We start from the raw sequence: 20602 nt of genomic DNA, 5'->3' as shown, positions 1-20602 counted from the left end.
GTGCTAGGGTTATGATCAGCCATGATCTCGTTGAATGGCGGAGCAGGCTCGAAGGGCCGAATGGCCTACTCCTGCTCCTAGTTTCTATGTTTCTATGTAATATTCCAGAATCTGCCGCATCTCCAGGTGTCCTGGGTTCACCATATAAAAAGGTGTAAAAGGCAGGTGTCCCTTATTTTATGTGTCATCTTTACGAGGGCAGATGTTCCTTATCTTATGTGCCATCTTTACGAAGTTTAATTTATATCACATATCCAGGGTTGACCATTGTGTTGTTCCCAAAAGGTCAGCTACTCTGAGCCATCCCATTCTTCTGTTTCAATAAGGTTATTTATTCAAGGTCAACAACTTGTCCTGTTTCAACAAGGCCAAAATTCTTTCATAAGATAGTGTATTTTTCTAAAAAGGCTATAGTATATTCCTTCACAGTGCGAGCTGATAAAGGTGCGATGAGGGCAACATGGCATCTGGGACCTTGGTGAACAACAGGACAAACGGTGCCTCTCCTATAACCAATGAGATTTAAGGATTGAGAAATAAACCGAGGAAGGACTGAGGAGGAAAGTAAATTAGGGTGGGTGAATTCATTGTCAAAAGAGATTGGATTAAAGGAGAGAGAAAAAGAGACAGAAAGAAAAAGTAAGATTTTTTTTTAATGTTGTCACTGTAAAGCCTGCAAAGCAGGTTAAATCAGAGGCTGGCAGCCTCATTAAAATATTTAAATTGCCAACCCGCCTCTTGGCAGTGGGTTGGTGGCACGCACCTTGCCCTCCTCCATTAAACCCAGAAGTGGGCGGGTTGGGGTCGGATTTCAGATTTAAAAAATTTTAACATCTGACTCGACCCCCAACTGATTTTGGGTGTTAAATTTAATCGCAGTGAGACTAAAGATAGACAAATCTCCAGGACCTGATGGTTTCCATCCCAGGGTATATTAAAAGATGTGGGTGAGGAAGTTGTAGATGCTTTAGTCATGATAGAATCATAGAATGGTTACAGTATAGAAGGAGGCCATTCGGCTCGTCGAGCCCATGCCAGTTCTCTGCAAGAGCATTTCAGCTAGTCCCACTCCCCGCCCTTTCCCCATCGCCCTGCAAATTCTTTTCTTCAGGTACTTATCCAATTCCCTTTTGAAAGCCACGATTGAATCTACCTCCACCAGCCTCTCAGGCAGTGCATTCCAGATCCTAACCACTCGCTGCATAAAAAAGTTTTACGTCATGTCGCCTTTGGTTCTTCTGCCAAGCATCTTAAATCTGTGTCCTCTGGTTCGCGACCCTTCCGCCAATGGGAACAGTTTCTCTCTATCTACTCTGTTTAGACCCCTCATGATTTGGAACACCTCTATCAAATCTCCCCTCAACCTTCTCTGCTCTAAGGAGAACAACCTCAGCTTCTCCAGTCTATCCACATAAATTAAGTCCCACATCCCTGGAACCATTCTTGTAAATGTTTTCTGCACCCTCTCTCAGGCCTTCACATCCTTCCTGAAATGCAGTGCCTAGAATTGGACACAATACTCCAGTTGAGGTCGGACCAGTGTTTTATAAAAGTTCATCATAACTTCCTTGCGCTTGTACTCTATGGGGTCGATTTTCCCGAACCTGTCGGGAAGAAGGCGGGACTTCAACTTTCGGGTTTTAGACCCGCCTACTTCGACGTCTGGCCAATCCGCGCAATTTTCCCTTGATTGACCTTGTTGAGCCCGCCCAGCGGGCTCAGCAGGCCAATTAAGGGCCACCCGGCAACAGGTGACGTCACAGACTGCAATTTCATCTGTCAAGAGTTCTTGACACATGAAATATCAGTATTTCACAGCTGTTTGAAGCTGTGAAACACTGACACTCGGAGTTCTTACATGAGTCATTCTGCACAGACTCAGTTAGAAATCTCAGCAGCACTCAAAGCTGAAGGCTGTCACTTTTCACAGATCGCAGCCGTTCAGCTTTGAGTGATGGGCTCCCGATGGCTACAGGAAGAAAGGCTGTTAAGGTAAGTACAGGTAAGTAAAAGTTCTTTACACACTTTAGACACACCAAACACACTTACCTTTGCACTCATGCACCCATCACTCACCTGAGCACCGACATCGCGACCCCTCCAACTCCTTCAACCCGACGGCCCGCCTGCTCTAACCTGGCGTGGTTTGGAGCCGTCGGGAATCCCACATGAAACCCCTCAAAATAGGGATTAGGCTAAAAACTGCCTGTTAACTACCTGTTAACAGGCAGTTAATTGGCACTAATCCCTTCCCGCTTGGTTTCAGCGGGTCCCAGTGCGGGGCGGGTACCCGTCGCCCCTGAAAGTTGCGTGGGGCGGGGTTTTGGGCGGGATGGTGTCGGGACCCCTGAATTCGGGAATTTCCCCCCCCACACGCCTGAAACCCCGCCTGACGGCTCCAGGAAAATCTAGCCCCATGTCTCTATTTATGAAGCCCAGATCCCGTATGCTTTTTTTAACCACTTTCTCAACCTGCCCTGCCACCTTCAACGATTTGTGCACATATACCCCCAGGTCTCTCTGTTCATGCATCCCCTTTAGAATTGTACCCTTTAGTTTATATTGCCTCTCCTTGTTCTTCCTACCAAAATGTATCACTTTGCACTTTTCTACGTTAAATTTCATCTGCCACGTGTCTGCCCATTCCACCAGCCTGTCTATGTCCTCTTGAAGTCTATCACTATCCTCCTCACTGATCACTATACTTCCAAGTTTTGTGTCGTTTGTTAATTTTGAAATTGTATACCCAAGTCCTAGGCCGCGATTTTCCCTACCTCGGTGGGTCCGTGGCAGGTGACGTCGGTGGCGGGTCGCGACCCCGCTCCTGTCTCCATCCCAGGTTCCGACGTGACTTTTCCCTGATTGGGCTTGTTAAGCCCACCCAGCGAGCTTCCCAGCCAATTGAAGGAAGCGGGTCTGATGACATCATTTGATGACGTGTCATCAGCCGATTTCCTTAAAGGGACCATGCACAAATTTACTTTGTACTGTCAGTGTTCTACAACATTGAGGTGCTGCAAACACTGACCAGCACGCCACATAGGCTCTTCCATGACTCCCTCCATATGCTTATGGAGGGAGTAACAGCACGCAGGGAGGTTCTCTTGGCTTCCAATGGGCGGAAGACACCTCCCCAGGAGACCAACACAGCCTGGTTGCACATTGCACAGGAGGGCACAAGCAGGGATGTCGTCAGGAGGACCAGGCTGCCGTGGCGCAAACCTTTCAATGATCTCAGTAGATCACAAAATGTTACTGCATAGCCACACTCAATCTCATCCTGCTGTGCCACTCATCACATCCCCATCACTCTGCCTTCCCTACCCTACTCCTGCACATCCTTACTCACACCAACTTCCCTTGCACCTCCACCCATCCCTCTCTATCTACATTATCACTTCCCCATCTCACTAGCCACTCCTCACACTCGCCCTCATCCTAGTCCAATCATACCAACTAACAACACTCAAGGGTAGGCACCTGTATGTTTTAGCCAATGTTCCTTTGAAGTTTCTGTTAATGTGCTGTTAAACATTGAAATCGTTATTTTCAACACTTTGCTTTCTTGGACAGATTTGTGTGCACCTTTGGAAGTGGCTTAGTGAGTTTCAGTGAATGATGAGACATAACGGTACCCCCCGCAATGGTGATGAGTGTGAAAGGAATGGCTTGGGCATTGATTGAATGCTTTATGTTGTTGGTGTGGGGTGGTGCCAACCTGGCGCATCATGTGGCAGCCAGGGTGCGCAGCGTCAAGTGAAGTAAATTTGGCCAGGGTGAGGCCATCCTGGGCAGCAGTGTGGTCGGGTGCTGATGCCCTCTGTCTGTGCAGCATTAGGTGATTGCGGAGAAGGTTGGTGTGATTGTTGGTGCTGCTGGTGTGCCTGGCGATGCTGGTGTTTGGGCTGACCATGGTCAGATTTTGAGGACCAAGGTGAGAGAGTATAAAGTGCGCCCATGCTGATGGAATAGATGGCAGATGAAGTAGAGCTGACAAGCGATTTGTCAATGGTGGGAGAGGTAATGTGATCAGACTGGATGGAGACTTGTATAAAAACTTGCAGAATTCTGAATCTGTAGTGGAAATACAGTTTAGAGATACTAGTGCTTAAGGGAAGATATCTGAATCAGCTGGGAGCTTTGAGTTGACATCTGAAGCTGTCAACTCATCAGCTGATTCAATGGCCAGTGACCTCCCATCTCAGCTTCACAGACGAGGTCTAGGCACAGTGGGAAACCGGAGGGCGACATATCAAATTCAAAAAGCTGGGGAAAAAAAGCATTAAGAGGCTGTAAACAAGCCACTAAAGATTCGAATTGAGTCCCCCGCCGCTACCTGTCGGGTCTGCTCACTGCTGGCAGACCCGACATTGGGAAAGTCCAGTGTGCGTGTTTTGAAAGTGGGTTCCTGACCCGCTGTCAGTCATTTTAAATTTCACAGCTGACCCGCCACCCATCCCGTCCGCCGAGTGCTGGCAAAGTCGCGGCCTAAGTCATTAATATATATCCAGAAAAGCAGTGGTCCTAATACCGACCACTGGGGAACACCTTCCACCAGCCTGAAAAACAACCGTTCACCACTACTCTCTTTCCTGTCACTTAGCCAATTTTGTATCCATGCTGCCACTGTCCCTTTTATTCGATGGGCTTCAACTTTACTAGCAAGTCTATTATGTGGCACTTTATCAAACTCCATTTGGAAGTCCATGTACACCACATCAACCGCATTGCCCTTATCAACCCTTTCTGTCACCTCTTCAAAGAACTCAATCAAGTTAGTTAAACACGATTTGCCTTTACCTTTCCATAATTAATCCACAATTTTTCCAAGTGACCGTTAATTTGTCCCGGATTATTGTTTCTAAAAGCTTCCTCACTACCGAGGTTAAACTGACTGGCCTGTAGTTGCTGGGTTTATCTTTACACCCTTTTTTGAACCAGGGTGTAACATTTGCAATTCTCCAGTCCTCTGGCACCACCCCCGTATCTAAGGAGGATTGGAAGATTATGGTCAGTACCGCCGCAATTTCCACCTTTGCTTCCCTCAGCATCCTAGAATACATCCCATCCGGTCCTGGTGACTTATCTACTTTAAGTACAGCCAGCCTTTCTAGTACCTCCTCTTTATCAATTTTTATCCCATCCAGTATCTCCACTACCTCATCTTTCACTATGACTTTGGCAGCATCTTCTTCCTTGGTAAAGTCAGATGCAAAGTACTCATTTAGGACCCCAGCCATGCCCGCTGCCTTCATACAAAGGTCTCCATTTTGGTCCCTAATCGACCCCACCGTTTACTATTTATATATGTCTATAGAAGACTTTTGGATTCCCTTTTATGTTAGCTGCCAATCTATTCTCATACTCTCTCTTTGCCCCTCTGAACTTTTTATATTCAGCCTGGTTCTCACTTGTATTCTCAAAGTGACATCTGTCATACGCCCCCTTTTCCTGCTTCATCTTACTCTCTCTTTCGTCATCCAGGAAGCTCTGAGTTTGGTTGCCCTACCTTTCCCCCTCGTGGGAATGTACTTCAACTGTACCCGAACCATCTCCTCTTTAAAGGCAGTCCATTGATCAATTACAGTTTTGCCTGTCAATATTTGATTCCAATTTATTTGGGCCAGATCCATTCTCAACCCACTGAAATTGGCTGCCTCCAATTAAGTATTTTTACTCTACATTGCTCACTGTCCTTTTACATAGCTAATCTAAACCTTATGATACTCTGATCACTGTTCCCTAAATGTTCCCCTACTGACACTTGCTCCACTTGACCCACCTCATTCCCAGAACCAGATCCAGCAATGCTTCCTTCCTCATTGGGCCGGAAATGTACTGATCAAGAAAGTTCTCCTGAACACACTTCAGAAATTCTTCCCCCTTTCTGCCATTTACACTATTACTATCCTAGTCTATATTAGGATAGTTGAAGTCCCCCATAATCACTACTCTATAGTTCTTGCACCTCTCTGTAATTTCCCTTCAAATTTGCTCCTCTATATCCTTCCCACTAGTTGGAATACACCTAGTGGTGTAATGACACCTCTATTGTTTCTTAACTCTAACTAAATAGATTCTGTCCTTGACCCCCTCCAGGACATCCTCTCTCTCCAGCGCCGTAAACTCTTGGGCAGTTTAAACAGGAAGTAGAATCCGGGTATAAAAGGGGAGGGGCTAGTGCAGTGCACGGAGTGCTTTGTGCATTGAGTGCTGTTGGAGTTTTGCTAAGTGGGAGAGTTCGGATAAGTGGGAGGTGAGGGTGTGTTTTTTGCTCTGTTTTATTCCCCACTCCCAGGCTTAGACAGCACTGCGGAGGCGGAGCAGCGAGACGAGTCAACCAAACAGGCTCCACAGACAGTATTCAAGGAGGAGGTTGGTGATCAGCTGGTTGGTTGGTTTTCTTCCTTCTCTTCTCTTTCATACCTTTAAGTTGGTAAGTCCTATTGAATAGTGGTGTGATATTATCATATATATCCGGGCAGGGTCTTCATAACTAATAATAAGAAATTAAATTAATTATATAGAATGGAGCAGGTGATGTGTTACTGTTGCGAGATGTGGGAGCCGGTGAACCCCATTGAGGCTAACGGTGATTACATCTGCGACAAGTGTTTGCTGCTAGAGGAACTCAATTTCCATGTTATGGAGCTTGAGACCGAGCTTCGGACACTGCGACACATCAGGGAGGGGGAGAAGTTCCTGGACTCTATGTTTCAGGAGATGGTCACACCTATGAAGTTAATTACTGCAGATGTAGTCCGTGGTCAGGGACAGGACGGTGTGACTACGAGTGAGGAAGGTACAGGGATCCAGGATGTAGTGTTGAAGGAGACGCAGCCCTTGTTCTTGTCCAGCAGGATCGAGGTTCTTACTCCCTGTGAGGGCGGGAGCGGGGACTGCAGGGAGGATGAGCAACCTGGCCACAGCACCGTGGTACAGGGGGCCATTCAAGTGGAGGGAGTAAAAAGAAATGTTGTAGTGGTAGGGGATAGTATCATTAGGGGGATAGATAGGGTTCTCTGCAGTCAAGAGCGGGAGTCCCGAAGGCTGTGTTGCCTGCCTGGTGCCAGGGTTAAGGACATCTCTTCTGGGCTGGAAAGAAACTTGCAGTGGGAGGGGGAGGATCCAGTTGTCGTGGTCCATGTTGGTACAAACGACGTAGATAGGACAAGGAAGACGGTTCTGTTAAAAGAGTATGAGCAGCTAGGGGTCAAATTAAAAAACAGAACCTCAAGGGTAATAATCTCTGGGTTATTACCTGAGCCACGAGCGAATTTGGCTAGGATAAATAAAATTAAAGAGTTAAATGCGTGGCTCAAAGACTGGTGTGGGAGAAATGGGTTTTGCTTCTTGGGACACTGGCACCAGTACTGGGACAGGAGGGAGCTGTTCTGTTGGGACGGACTCCACTTGGCCAGTGCTGGGACTAGAATCCTGGCGAATCATATAACTAGGGCTGTAGAGAGGGCTTTAAACTAATTAGTGGGGGGGAGGTTTCTAGAGAGCAAATAATAGAAATGACAACAGAGAAGGTCATAGACTTAGGTAGCAGTGGGGGAATTAAAAAACAGAATGTGTCAGGAAGGGACAGAAGGTATGGAGTAAAAAGTAAAGTACTAAAAAGGGAAAAAACAGGAACTAAGTGTTACAAAACATATTTGAAAGTCCTTTATCTGAATGCACGTAGCATTCGTAACAAAATGAATGAGTTAACGGCACAAATAATGACATATGGGTATGATCTTGTGGCCATTACAGAAACATGGCTGCAGGGTGACCATGACTGGGAATTAAACATACCAGGTTATTTAACAATCAGGAAGGACAGGCAGGAAGGGAGAGGAGGTGGGGTGGCTATGTTAATAAAGGAAGGAATCACTATAATACAGAGAAATGATATTGGGTCAAAGGAGCAGGATAGTGAAACAGTTTGGGTGGAGATAAGGAATAATAAGGGGAAAAAAACACTAGTGGGTGTAGTCTATAGGCCTCCGAACAGCAACTCTGTTGGACGGAGTATTAATCAGGAAATAGTTGAGGCTTGTAATAAGGGAACAGCTATAATTATGGGGGATTTTAATTATCATATTAACTGGACAAATCAAATTGGGCAGAGCAGCCTTGAGGAAGAGTTCATTGAGTGTATTAGGGATGGGTTTCTTGAGCAGTATGTAACTGAACCGACCAGGGGGGCAAGCAACCTTAGATTTGGTCCTGTGTAATGAGACAGGATTAATTAAAAATGTCCTAGTAAAGGATCCCCTTGGAATGAGTGACCATAACATGGTTGAGTTCCATATTCAATTAGAGGGTGAGAAGGTTGGATCTCAAACAAGCGTGCTGAGCTTGAATAAAGGAGACTATGAAGGTATGAGAGCGGAATTAATTAGAGTGGACTGGGAAAATAGATTAAAGGGTAAGACGGTACATGACCAGTGGTGTACATTTAAGGAGTTATTTTACAACTTCCAAAAAAAATATATTCCACTGAGGAAAAAAGGGTGTAAAAGAAAAGATAGCCATCCGTGGCTAAGTAAAGTAATTAAGGATAGTGTCCGACTAAAAACAAGGGCATATAAGGTAGCCAAATCTAGTGGGAGGATGGAAGATTGGGAAGTCTTTAAAAGACAGCAAAAAATAACAAAAAGATTGATTAAGAAAGGGAAGATAGATTATGAAAGTAAATTAGCAAAAAATATAAAAACAGACAGTAAAAGTTTCTATAGTTATATAAAAAGAAAAAGGGTGGCTAAAGTAAATGTTGGTCCCTTAGAGGATGAGACCGGGAAATTAATGGTGGGAAACATGGAGATGGCAAAAACACTGAACAATTATTTTGTATCAGTCTTTACAGTAGAGGACACTAAGAATATCCCAACACTGGACAAACAGGGGGCTCTAGGGGGGGAGGAACTAAATACAATTAAAATCACTAAGGAAGTGGTACTTGGTAAAATAATGGGACTCAAGGCGGATAAATCCCCTGGACCTGATGGCTTGCATCCCAGGGTCTTGAGGGAAGTAGCGGTAGGGATTGTGGATGCATTGGTAATAATTTTCCAAAACTCACTGGACTCAGCAAAGGTCCCGGCAGATTGGAAAACTGCTAATGTAACACCCTTATTTAAAAAGGGTAGTAGGCAGAAGGCTGGAAACTATAGACCTGTTAGCCTAACATCTGTGGTTGGTAAAATGTTAGAGTCCATTATTAAGGAGACAGTAACGGGACATTTGGATAAACATAATTTAATAGGGCAAACTCAGCATGGTTTCATGAAGGGGAAGTCATGTTTAACAAATTTGCTTGAGTTTTTTGAGGAAGTAACATACAGGGTGGATAAAGGGGAACCAGTGGACGTAGTGTATTTAGACTTCCAAAAGGCATTTGACAAGGTGCCACACAAAAGATTATTGCTCAAGATAAAAAATCACGGGATTGGGGGTAATATTCTGGCGTGGGTGGAGGATTGGCTCTCTAACAGAAAGCAGAGAGTTGGGATAAATGGTTCGTTCTCAGATTGGCAACCAGTAACTAGTGGTGTTCCGCAGGGGTCAGTGCTGGGTCCCCAACTCTTTACAATCTATATTAACGATTTGGAGGAGGGGACCAAGTGTAACATATCAAAGTTTGCAGATGATACAAAGCTGGGACGGAAAGTAGTGAGTGAGGAGGACATAAAAAACCTGCAAAGGGACATAGACAGGCTAAGTAAATGGGCAGAGATTTGGCAGATGGAATACAATACTGGAAAGTGTGAGGTTATGCACTTTGGCAGGAAAAATCATAGAGCAAGTTATTATCTTAATGGCAAGAAACTGGAAAGTACTGTAGTACAAAGGGATCTGGGGGTCCTGGTGCACGAAACTCAAAAAGTTAGTATGCAGGTGCAGCAAGTGATTAAGAAGGCCAATGGAATGTTGGCTTTTATTGCTAGGGGGTTGGAATATAAAAACAGGGAGGTATTGCTGCAGTTGTACAAGGTATTGGTGAGGCCGCACCTGGAATACTGCATACAGTTTTGGTGTCCATACTTAAGAAAAGACATACTTGCTCTCGAGTCAGTACAAAGAAGGTTCACTCGGTTAATCCCGGGGATGAGGGGGTGGTCATATGAGGAGAGGTTGAGTAGATTGGGACTCTACTCATTGGAGTTCAGAAGAATGAGAGGCGATCTTATTGAAACATATAAGATTGTGAAGGGGCTTGATCGGGTGGATGCGGTGAGGATGTTCCCAATGATGGGTGAAACTAGAACTAGGGGGCATAATCTTAAAATAAGGGGCTGCTCATTCAAAACTGAGATGAGGAGAAACTTCTTCACTCAGAGGGTGGTAGGTTTGTGGAATTTGCTGCCCCAGAAAGCTGCGGAAGCTACATCATTAAATAAATTTAAAACAGAAATAGATAGTTTCCTAGAAGTAAAGGGAATTAAGGGTTACGGGGAGCGGGCAGGAAATTGGACATGAGTCTGGGTTCGGAATGGTCATGGCCCTGTGGGTAGTGGAGTGGGCCCAGGGGCCGTGTAGCCTTGTTCTGCTCCTACTGTGTTCTAATTCTGTTAGATTTCAGGAGATGGTTTTATTCCTGTTCCTGGCTGGGGTGGAGATCGCCTTTACAGAAGGTAAGTACTGTAGAAAATATAGGGACAGAGTGATCTCCTGGAAGAATTTCGATCGCCTAGATGGGTCGGAGAGGAATTTCCCAGATTTTTTTCTCCCAAATTGGCCATTGGGTCTTTATCTGGTTTTTCGCCTCTCCCGGGAGATCACATGGGTTCGGGTGGATGCAGAGTGATAGAAGATTTGAGGGTAGGATCAGATCAGCCATGATCTTATTGAATGGTGGAGCAGGCTCGAGGGGCCGATTGGCCTACTCCTGCTCCTATTTCTTATGTTCTTATGTTAATCAACACTGCAACCCCACCTCTTTTCTTTCCTTCCCTATCTTTCCTGAACACCTTATATCCAGGAATATTTAGTACCCAATCCTGCCCTTTTTTGAGCCAGATCTCAGTTATCGCCACAAAATCATATTCCCATGTGGCTATTTGCAGCTCACCAACCCTATTTACCACGCTTTGAGCGGCGGCTGGAGTCACTGCGGTGCATCCGTGAGGCTGAGAGTTACGTGGATAGCACATTTCTAGAGGTGGTCACCCCACAGCTTAAGAGTATGCACGCAGAGAGGGAATGGGTGACCGCCAGACAGAAGAGGAGGACCAGGCAGGTGGTGCTGGAGTCCTCTCCAACCATCGCGCTCTCCAACCAGTGTTCTGTTTTAAGTACTGGTGAGGGAGATGGTTCCTCTGGGGAGTGCAGCCAGAGTCTACATATAGATTGGGCTAACCAAATTAGTAACAATACTGTGGAGGAGGAATTCCTGGAGTGTATATGGGATGGTTTTCTGGACCAATATGTCGAGGAACCAACTAGAGATCAGGCCATCTTAGACTGGGTATTATGTAATGAGAAAGGAATAATTAGCAATCTTGTGCGAGGCCCCTTGAGGAGGAGCGATCATAATATGATAGAATTCTTCATTAAGATGGAGAGTGAAGTAGTTGACTCAGAGACTAGGGTCCTAAATTTAAATAAAGGAAACTACGATGGTATGAGGCGCGAGTTGGGTAGGACTGATTGGGGAATGTCACTCAAAGGGTTGACGGTGACAGGCAATGGCAAACATTCAAAGATCGCATGGATGAACTACAGAATTTGTTCATCCCTGTTTGGCATAAAAATAAAACAAAAAAGGTGACTCAACCGTGGCTAACAAGGGAAATTAGGGATAGCATAAGATCCAAGGAGAGGACATATAAATTGGCCAGAAAAAGCAGTAAACCTGAGGATTGGGAGCAGTTTAGGATTCAGCAAAGGAGGACAAAGGGATTAATTAAGAGGAGGAAAATAGAGGATGAGAGTAAGCTTGCAGGGAACATAAAAACTGACTGTAAAAGCTTTTATAGATATGTGAAGAGAAAAAGATTGGTGAAGTCAAGCGTAGGTCCCTTGCAGTCAGAATCAGGGGATTTTATAATGGGGAACAAAGAAATGGCAGACCAATTAAATATATTCTTTGGTTCTGTCTTCACAAAGGAGGACACAAATAACCTCCCAGAGATGCCGGGGAACATAGGGCCTAATGAGAGGGAGTATTTGTAGGGAAATGGTGTTAGGGAAATTGACGGGATTGAAGGCTGATAAATCCCCAGGGCCTGATAATCTACATCCTAGGGTACTTAAGGAAGTGACCCTAGAAATAGTAGATACATTGCTGGCTTTCGATAAGGTCCCGCATAAGAGATTAGCGTGTAAAGTTAAGGCACATGGGACTGGGGGCAAGGTACTGACTTGGATAAAGAACTGGTTGGCAGACAGGAAGCAAAGAGTTGGAATAAACGGGTCTTTTGCCAAGTGGCAGGCAGTGACTAGTGGGGTACCGCAGGGATCGGCCCTAGGACCCCAGCTATTCACAATATATATTAATGATCTAGACGAGGGAACTAGATGTAATATCTCCAAGTTTGCAGACGACACAAAGCTGGGTGGGTGTGTGTGCTGTGAGGAGGATGCCGAGAAATTCCAGTATGATTTGGACTGGTTGGGTGATTGGGCAGATGCATGGCAAATGCAGTATAATGTGGATAAATGCGAGGTTATCCACTTTGGTGGCAAAAACAGGAAGGCAGTTTGTTATCTGAACGGCAATAGATTGGGAGAAGGGGAAGTGCAACGAGACCTGGGTGTCCTTGTGCACCAGTCGCTGAAGGTAAGCATGCAGGTGCAGCAGGCAGTTAAGAAGGCAAATGGTATGTTGGCCTTCGTAGCGAGAGGGTTCAAGTACAGGAACAAGGATGTCTTGCTGCAGTTGTACAGGGCCTTTATGAGACCACATCTTGAGTATTGTGTGCAGTTTTGGTCGCCTTATCTGAGGAAGGATGTTCTTGCCATGGAGGGCGTGCAGCGAAGATTCACCAGACTGATACCTGGGATGGCAGGAATGACGTGTGAGGAGAGATTGGGTCGATTGGGCTTATAGTCGCTGGAGTTTAGAAGAATGAGAGGGGATCTCATTGAAACTTATAAAATTTCAACAGGATTAGACAGACTAGATGCAAGAAGGATGTTCCTGATGGCGGGGGAGTCCAGAACCAGGGGTCACAGTCTAAGGATAAGGGGTAAGCCATTTAGGACTGAGATGCGGAGGAATTTCTTCACCCAGAGAATGGTGAACCTGTGGAATTCTCTACCACAGAAGGCAGTTGAGGCCAATTCATTAAATATATTCAAGAAGGAGTTAGATATATTTCTTAAGGCTAAAGGGATCAAGGGATATGGGGAAAAGGAAGGGACAGGGTACTGAGTTTGGATGATCAGCCATGATCACATTGAATGGCGGAGTAGGCTCGAGGGGCCGAATGGCCTACTCCTGCTCCTATCTTCTATGTTTCCATGAGGGAGATGGTTCCTCTGGGGAGTGCAGCCAGAGTCAAGTCCACGGCTCCACGGGTGGCTCAGTTGCACAGGGTGGGGGGGGGGGGGGGGGGGGGGGGTGGTGGAGGAAAAAGAGTGGAAGAGCAATAGTGGTAGGGGATTCGATAGTTAGGGGTGCAAACAGGCGTTTCTGCGGCCGTAGACGTGACTCCAGGATGGTATGTTGCCTCCCTGGTGCCAGGGTCAAGGATGTCACTGAGCGGCTGCAGGACACTCTGCGGGGGGAGGGTGAACAGCCAGAGGTCGTTGTCCATATCGGTACCAACGACATAGGCAGAAAGAGGGATCAGGTCCTGCAGGCAGAGTTTAGGGAGCTAGGAGAGAGATTAAAAAGCTGGACCTCAAAGGTAGTAATCTCCAGATTACTCCCGGTGCCACGTGCTAGTGATTACAGGAATAGGAGGATAGAACAGATGAATGCGTGGCTGGAGAGATGGTGCAGGAGGGAGGTGCTTTAGATTCCTGAGGCATTGGGACTGTTTCTGGGGAAGGTGGGACCTGTACAAACTGGATGGGTTACACCACAACAGAGCCGGAACCAATATTCTCACGGGGAGGTTTGTTAGTGCAGGTGGGGAGGGTTTAAACTAGCTTGGCAGGGGGGTGGGCCCCAGCATATAGGAGTAGAAAAGAGGAATAAGGTGCATAAAAGAGTGAGGGGGTGAAATTGAGTATAGCCCTGTTTGGGGCGCCAGCCTCGCCAGGGCACTAAAAGTAGCACCCCGGAAACATTCGCGCACCCGCACCAGAAATTGAGTGGTTGCGCCCCAAAGCGAAACGCGGCGCTACTGGAGGCGCCCCGCATCCCTCTTGGGGTGCTGCGAGTGAATATCGTGGCGCTACGTGCCGCAGCGCCACACGCTGCGGCACGTCGCGCTGCGGTATTGCAGGCCTTCCTCCCCTTCTTAAAGGGGAGGGGCCTTGTGCAGCGCGATCTGGGGCCCAGCTGGACCCCCGGGGATCAGGACTGCAGGCAAAGGAGCCCGGCACCGAAAAATGTCCGTCCCGCACCTCACCTTTAATTTGCACCTCCCCGGCCACAGGTAGGCCCCCTTGAACCCGTTGAACATAGCTTCTGGCGGTAAATCAGGGGGTGCTGACGAATATCGCGGCCGTGGCGCTGCGCACACTGATGACGTCATCGGCAGCGGTGCAGCGCTAATGGTTAGCACCACCACTAACGTCCCACGGAATTTAGCGGGAGGCGTGGGCAGTGCCGCGCCTGGGCACCAGTTGGCTTGCGACCCACTGAATTTCTCCCCCTGAGTGTGTTGGATAGTACTAGAGAAAATAGTACTAGAGGTGGTAGTAGTACCATATTAGATAGGAGCAGACTAAGAAAGTCTACGAAAAATTCAAAAATGGGTTAAGAATGCATGTATGTAAACGCACAAAGTATGGTGAATAAGGTTGGTGAGCTACAAGCACAATTAGCCGTGTGGCAATATGATGTTGAGGCAATAATGGAAATGGTGAGGACTGGGCACTTAATATTCAAGGGTACAAGGTGTTCAGAAAAGATAGCAAAGGAAAAAAGGGAGTTGGGGTGGCAGTGCTGATTAAGGAAGACATTGTAGTGTTGGAAAGGGAGGATGCTCTTGAGGGGACAAGGACAGAATCCATTTGGTTCGAGTTGAGGATCAAAAAGGGTATGATCACGCTATTGGTGATATTCTATAGGCCTCCAAATAGTGAGAGGGAGGTAGAGGAGCAAATCTGCAGGGAAATCGCAGAGATATGCAAGAGCTATAGAGTGGTGATATTGGGGGACTTTAATTACCCAAATATCATTTGGGATAATGCTAGGGTAAAGGGAAAGGAGGGGGAGGAATTTCCAAAATGTGTTCAGGAGAATTTCCTTGACCAATATGTTCTTGGCCCAACTAAGAAGGAGGCTTGCTGGGGAATGAGGTGGGCCGGGTCGAACAAGTGTCTGTGGGAGAACACTTGGGTACGAGTGATCATCGTATCATAAGATTTAGATTAGCAATGGAGAGGAGCAAAGAACAATCTGGAGTGGAACTTCTAAACTGGAAAAGGGCTAACTTCAATGGGATGCGAAAGGATTTAACCAGGGTAAAATGGAACCAAAGACTGGCAGAAAAAACTGTAACGGAACATTGGGTGATCTTTAAGGAGGAGATGTTCCAAGTACAAGCTAGGTACATTCCAACAAGAGGAAAGGGTAAGGGAACCAAAGCAAGGGCTCCTTGGATGATGAGGGAGAGAGAGAAGATGATGAAACAAATTGATGTATGATGCATGTCAGGTAAATTCTTCAAGGGAGTACCAGACCAAATACAATAAGTTGAGAGGGGATGTGAAGATGAAAATAAGTTTGGCAAAGAGAGAATATGAGAGTAGAATGGCGGGTAACATAAAAGGGAACCCAAAAATCTTCCACCGGCATGTAAACATGCGGGTAGTAAGAGGTGAGGTGGGGCCTATTAGAGACAAAGAAGGTGATATATGCTTAGAGGCGCAGGGCAAGGCTAGAATACTGAATGAGTACTTTGTATCGGTGTTTACTAAGGAGGTGGATGCTGACAAAATATCGGTAGAAGTGGAAAAGGTAGAAGCAATGGAAGGGGTGAAAATTGATGGACAGGATGTACTAGAAAGGCTGGGTATGCTTAGAGTGGATAAGTCGCCTGGTCCAGATGGCTTGCTAAGGGAATTGGGGGAGGAGATAACGGAAGGGCTTGCCATAATTTTCCAATCTTCCCTAGATGCTGGGGAGGTGCCTGAGGATTGGAAAGTGGTAAATCTGACACCATTGTTCAAGAAAGGGTGTAAGGACAATCCTGGTAACTACAGGCCAGTCAGTTTAACATCAGTGGTGGGTAAAGTTTTAGAAACAATAATCAAGGAAAAAATTAATGGGCACTTTAAGAGGTTTAAGCTAATTAAGGAGAGCCAACACGGATTTGTAAAAGGCAGATTCAACTAATCTAATTGAATTTTTTGATGAAGTAACAGAGAGGATTGACAAAGGGAATACACTGGATGTTATCTACATGGATTTTCGGAAGGCGTTTGACAAAGTACCACATAGAAGGCTGGTTAACAAAATTGAGGCTCCTGGAATAGGTGGGTCAGTGGCAGCTTGGATAAGGAATTGGCTTAAGGACAGAAAACAGCAAGTTGTGGTAAATGGCTGTTTTTCAGAGTGAAGGATGGTAGACAGTGGTGTACCCCAAGGGTCAGTGCTGGGGCCACTGCTTTTTTTGATATATATAAATGACCTGGATATTGGAATACAAAGTAGAATTTCTAAATTTGCCGATGACACCAAACTTGGGGGTGTGGCAAACAGTGAGGTGATACAAATCAACTGCAACAGGACATAGAAAGGCTAGCAGAATGGGCAGACAAGTGGCAGATGGAATTTAATACAGAGAAGTGTGAGGAGTTGCATTTTGGCAGAAGGAACAGGGAGAGGCAATATACACTTAATGGCACAGTGTAAAGAGTGGGGTTATGCTTCAACTGTATAAAACACTAGTTAGGCCTCAGCTAGAGTACTGCGTGCAGTTCTGGTCACCACATTACAGGAAAGATGTGATTGCACTAGAGAGGGTACAGAGGAGATTTACAAGGGTGTTGCCGGGAGTAGAGAATCTTAGCTATGAGGAAAGACTAGATAGGCTAGGTCTGTTTTCCTTGGAACAGAGAAGGCTGAGGGGAGACCTTATTGAGGTGTATAAAATTATGAGGGGCCTAGATAAAGTGGATAGAAAGGACCTATTTCCCTTAGCAGAGGGGTCAAAAACCAGGGGGCACAGATTTAAAGTAATTGGGGGAAGGTTTAGATGGGATTTGAGGGGACATTTCTTCACCCAGAGGGTTGTGGGGGTCTGGAACTCACTGCCTGAAAGGGTGGTAGAGGCAGGAACCCTAACCACATTTAAAAAGTACTTGGCTGTGCACTTTGGATGCTCTAACCTGCAGGGCTACGGACCAAGAGCTGGGAAGTGGGATTCGGCTGGATAGCTCTTTGTTGGCCGGCGCGGACACAATGGGCTGAAATGGCCTCCTTCCGTGCTGTAACTTTCTATGAATCTAGTGTGCAGGGACAGAGGGACCTGGGAGTTAATGTGCATAGGTCCCTGAAGGTGGCAGGACATGTTGAGAGAGTGGTTAACAAAGCATATGGGATCTTGGGCTTCATAAATAGAGGTATTGAGTACAAAAGTAGAGAAGTTATGCTGAACCTTTATAAAGCGCTGGTTAGGCCACAACTGGAGTATTGCGTCCAGTTCTGGTCAACACACTTTAGGAAGGATGTGAAGGCCCTTGAGAGGGTGCAGAGGAGTTTATCAGAATGGTTCCGGGGATGGGGGATCTTAGTTACAAGGACAGGTTGGAGAAGCTGGATTTGTTTTCATTAGAGCAAAGGAGGTTGAGGTGTGATTTGATAGAGGTGTACACGATTATGACGGGTTTGGATAGGCTAGACGGGGAAAGGCTGTTCCCACTAGTTGATGGTACAAGGACTAGGGGGTCACAGGTTTTGAGCAAGAGATACAGGGGGGATGTGAGGAAAAACTTTTTTACGCAGCGAGTGGTGAGAACCTGGAACTCGCTGCTGACGGAAGTGATGGAAGCGGAGACACTCAATGTTTTCAAGGGGAGACTGGATAGGCACTTGTGGGAAATAAACTTGCAGGGCTATGGGGATAGAGCGGGGGAATGAGACTGACTGGATTGCTCTACAGAGAGAGCCGGCACGGACTCGATGGGTCGAATGGCCGCCTTCTGTGCCGTTGGGACTCTTGACTGAATGCAGGGGACTGGAATACAAAGGGGTGGAGGTTACGTTACAGTTATATAAAGCTCTGGTTCGACCCTATTTAGAGTATTGCGTTCAGTTCTGGGCATCGCACCACACGAAGGATATATTGGCCTTGGAGGGGGTGGAGTGCAGATTCACCAGAATTATACCAGGGCTAAAAGAGTTAAATTGAGGACAGGTTGCATAGACTAGGCTTCTATTCCATTGAGTATAGAAGATTAACGGTGGTCTAATTGAAAATGTTTAAGATGATTCAAGGAGTTGATAGGGTAGATAGAGAGAAACTATTCCCTCTTGTGGGGGAGTCCAGAACAAGTGGACTTAACCTTAGAATTAGAGCTAGGCCATTGAGGGGTGATGTCAGGAAGCACTTCTTCACACAAACGGTAATGGATATCTGGAACTCTCCCCCCTCCCCCCCCCCCCCCCCCCCACCCCCCCAAAAAATGAAAAGGCTGTTGAAAATGAATTGAAAATTACAAAACTGAGATTGATAGATTTTTGTTAGAAAGACTTGCATTTATATAGCGCCTTTCACGACCACCGGACGTCCCAAAGCGATTTACAGCCAATGAAGTACCTTTTGAAGTGTAGTCACTGTTGTAATGTAGGAATCGCGGCAGCCAATTTGTGCACAGCAAGCTCCCCCAAGCAGCAATGTGATAAGTGATCAGATAATCAATTTTTAGTGATGTTGATTGAAGGATAAGTATTGGCCAGGACACCAGGGATAACTCTCCTGCTCCTCTTCTAAATAGTGCTATGGGATCTTTTACGTCCACCTGAGAGAGCAGACGGGGCCTCGGTTTTACGTCTCATCTGAAAGACGGCACCTCCGACAGTGCAGCACTCCCTCAGTACTGCACTGGAGTGTCAGCCTAGATTTTTGTGCTCAAGTCTCTGGAGTGGGACTTGAACCCACAACCTTCTGACTCCGAGGTGAGGGTGCTACCAAGTCAGCCACAGCTGGCAAGGGTATTAAGGGTTACGGAATCAAGGTAAGTAAATGGAGTTAAGATACAGATCAGCCATGATCTAATTGAATGGTAGAACAGGCTCAAGGGGCTGAATGGCCTAATCCTGTTCCTGTGTTCCTTATAATGCACTCTCTCATTCACAGTGGAAAATGCCCTGCTGTGCAATGTTCATGGAAACAGGAAATATTTAATCTGGTGTGGGGAAGGTGTTAAAAAATAGATGGACATCTGGAAAAAATGACACCATTTAGATGTTGGAGAGATTGGGAGAGTGATTTTGCAAAGTTAGGAAATACATACATTACATAAGAACACAGTGAAACCCACATTCCTTGTACAAATGTATCAGCTATCAGTTGGTACAACACATATCAGAATATTAACAGACCAGCATGTTGTCACATTCAAGGACAAAATTGAAGATTATCCTAATTGTTGTATTGACTTTTTTTGTGTGTCTTTAGGAATGCTATGAAGTAGCTTTGGAAGAGTTTATCAAAATTAAAGACACAGACTTCCAGGCTCTATATCAGCTGGGTGTGATGTATTACGATGGCCTAGGCACTAAGGAGAGCTCTGTGAGTAAAAATGAACCACTATTACTGTCTTAAGGTGTTTTTACACCATGTCCTTGTGTGCCCGTGATATAGTAACTTACAAACAGAATAAAGTAAATTGGAGAATCAGGCCCCCATTCAGCGCACACAATTCTTGGCGAGGCGTGCTGTGAATTGAGCATGCTGACTTCTGCAGTCACTTCTCTGATCCACGCTCCCGTCAATTGAGGCTCTGTGGCGTGCACAATTTACTGTCATGCATGCGCACAACTACTTCAAACTTTAAACTTATTTTGGTGCCCAGAGCCTCAAGAATTTCTTCATCTGGCAAGGAAGAAAAGGGGGAGTAACTGGTGCGTTACCTTGCCTGCCCTATTATGGTCATTGAACTTGCGGCACTGGTCTGCAGTCCTGGGGGTGGGAGGAGAGTAGGCACTCAGAGTGACATTTCTAGCAGATTTTCTGCCACGGATAACCAACAGTCTGTGTCTCTTGATGCCGTTTTTCCCAAAGAGAACTTGCAGGTCAGAGTCTGTAAAATTATGGCATCTTCTTCTGTGCCTGTGTGCCATGTCCTGCTGCCTCGTTTGGTTGAACATAAGAACATAAGAAATAGGAGCAGGAGTAGGCCATTCGGCCCCTCGAGCCTGCTCCGCCATTTAATAAGATCATGGCTGATCCGATTTTGGCCTCAACTCCACTTTCCTGCCTGCTCCCCATAACCCTTGACTCCCCTGTTGATCAAAAATCTGTCTGTCTCAGCCTTGAATATATTC

The 20602-nt window shown here is 46.1% G+C and overlaps 1 protein-coding gene across 2 annotated transcripts in view; it reads left to right on the top strand.

The window, feature by feature from the left end:
* The window catches only part of lrp2bp (LRP2 binding protein), a 91691-nt gene that overhangs the window by 39168 nt on the left and 31921 nt on the right, over positions 1-20602 (top strand). For both annotated transcript variants that reach the window (XM_085981361.1, XM_085981370.1), the window contains exon 5: positions 19734-19847. In XM_085981361.1, the coding sequence (XP_085837487.1) occupies positions 19734-19847 (114 nt within the window). The remainder of the gene's footprint in view (positions 1-19733; positions 19848-20602) is intronic.

Source organism: Somniosus microcephalus, chromosome 1, assembly GCF_052327205.1.
Source record: "Somniosus microcephalus isolate GS21.2 chromosome 1, FLI_Smic_1.0, whole genome shotgun sequence".
Classification (NCBI taxonomy): Eukaryota; Metazoa; Chordata; class Chondrichthyes; order Squaliformes; family Somniosidae; genus Somniosus; species Somniosus microcephalus.
The sequence above is the reverse complement of the archived record's forward strand: the minus strand, read 5'-3'. Positions and strand labels throughout refer to the sequence as shown.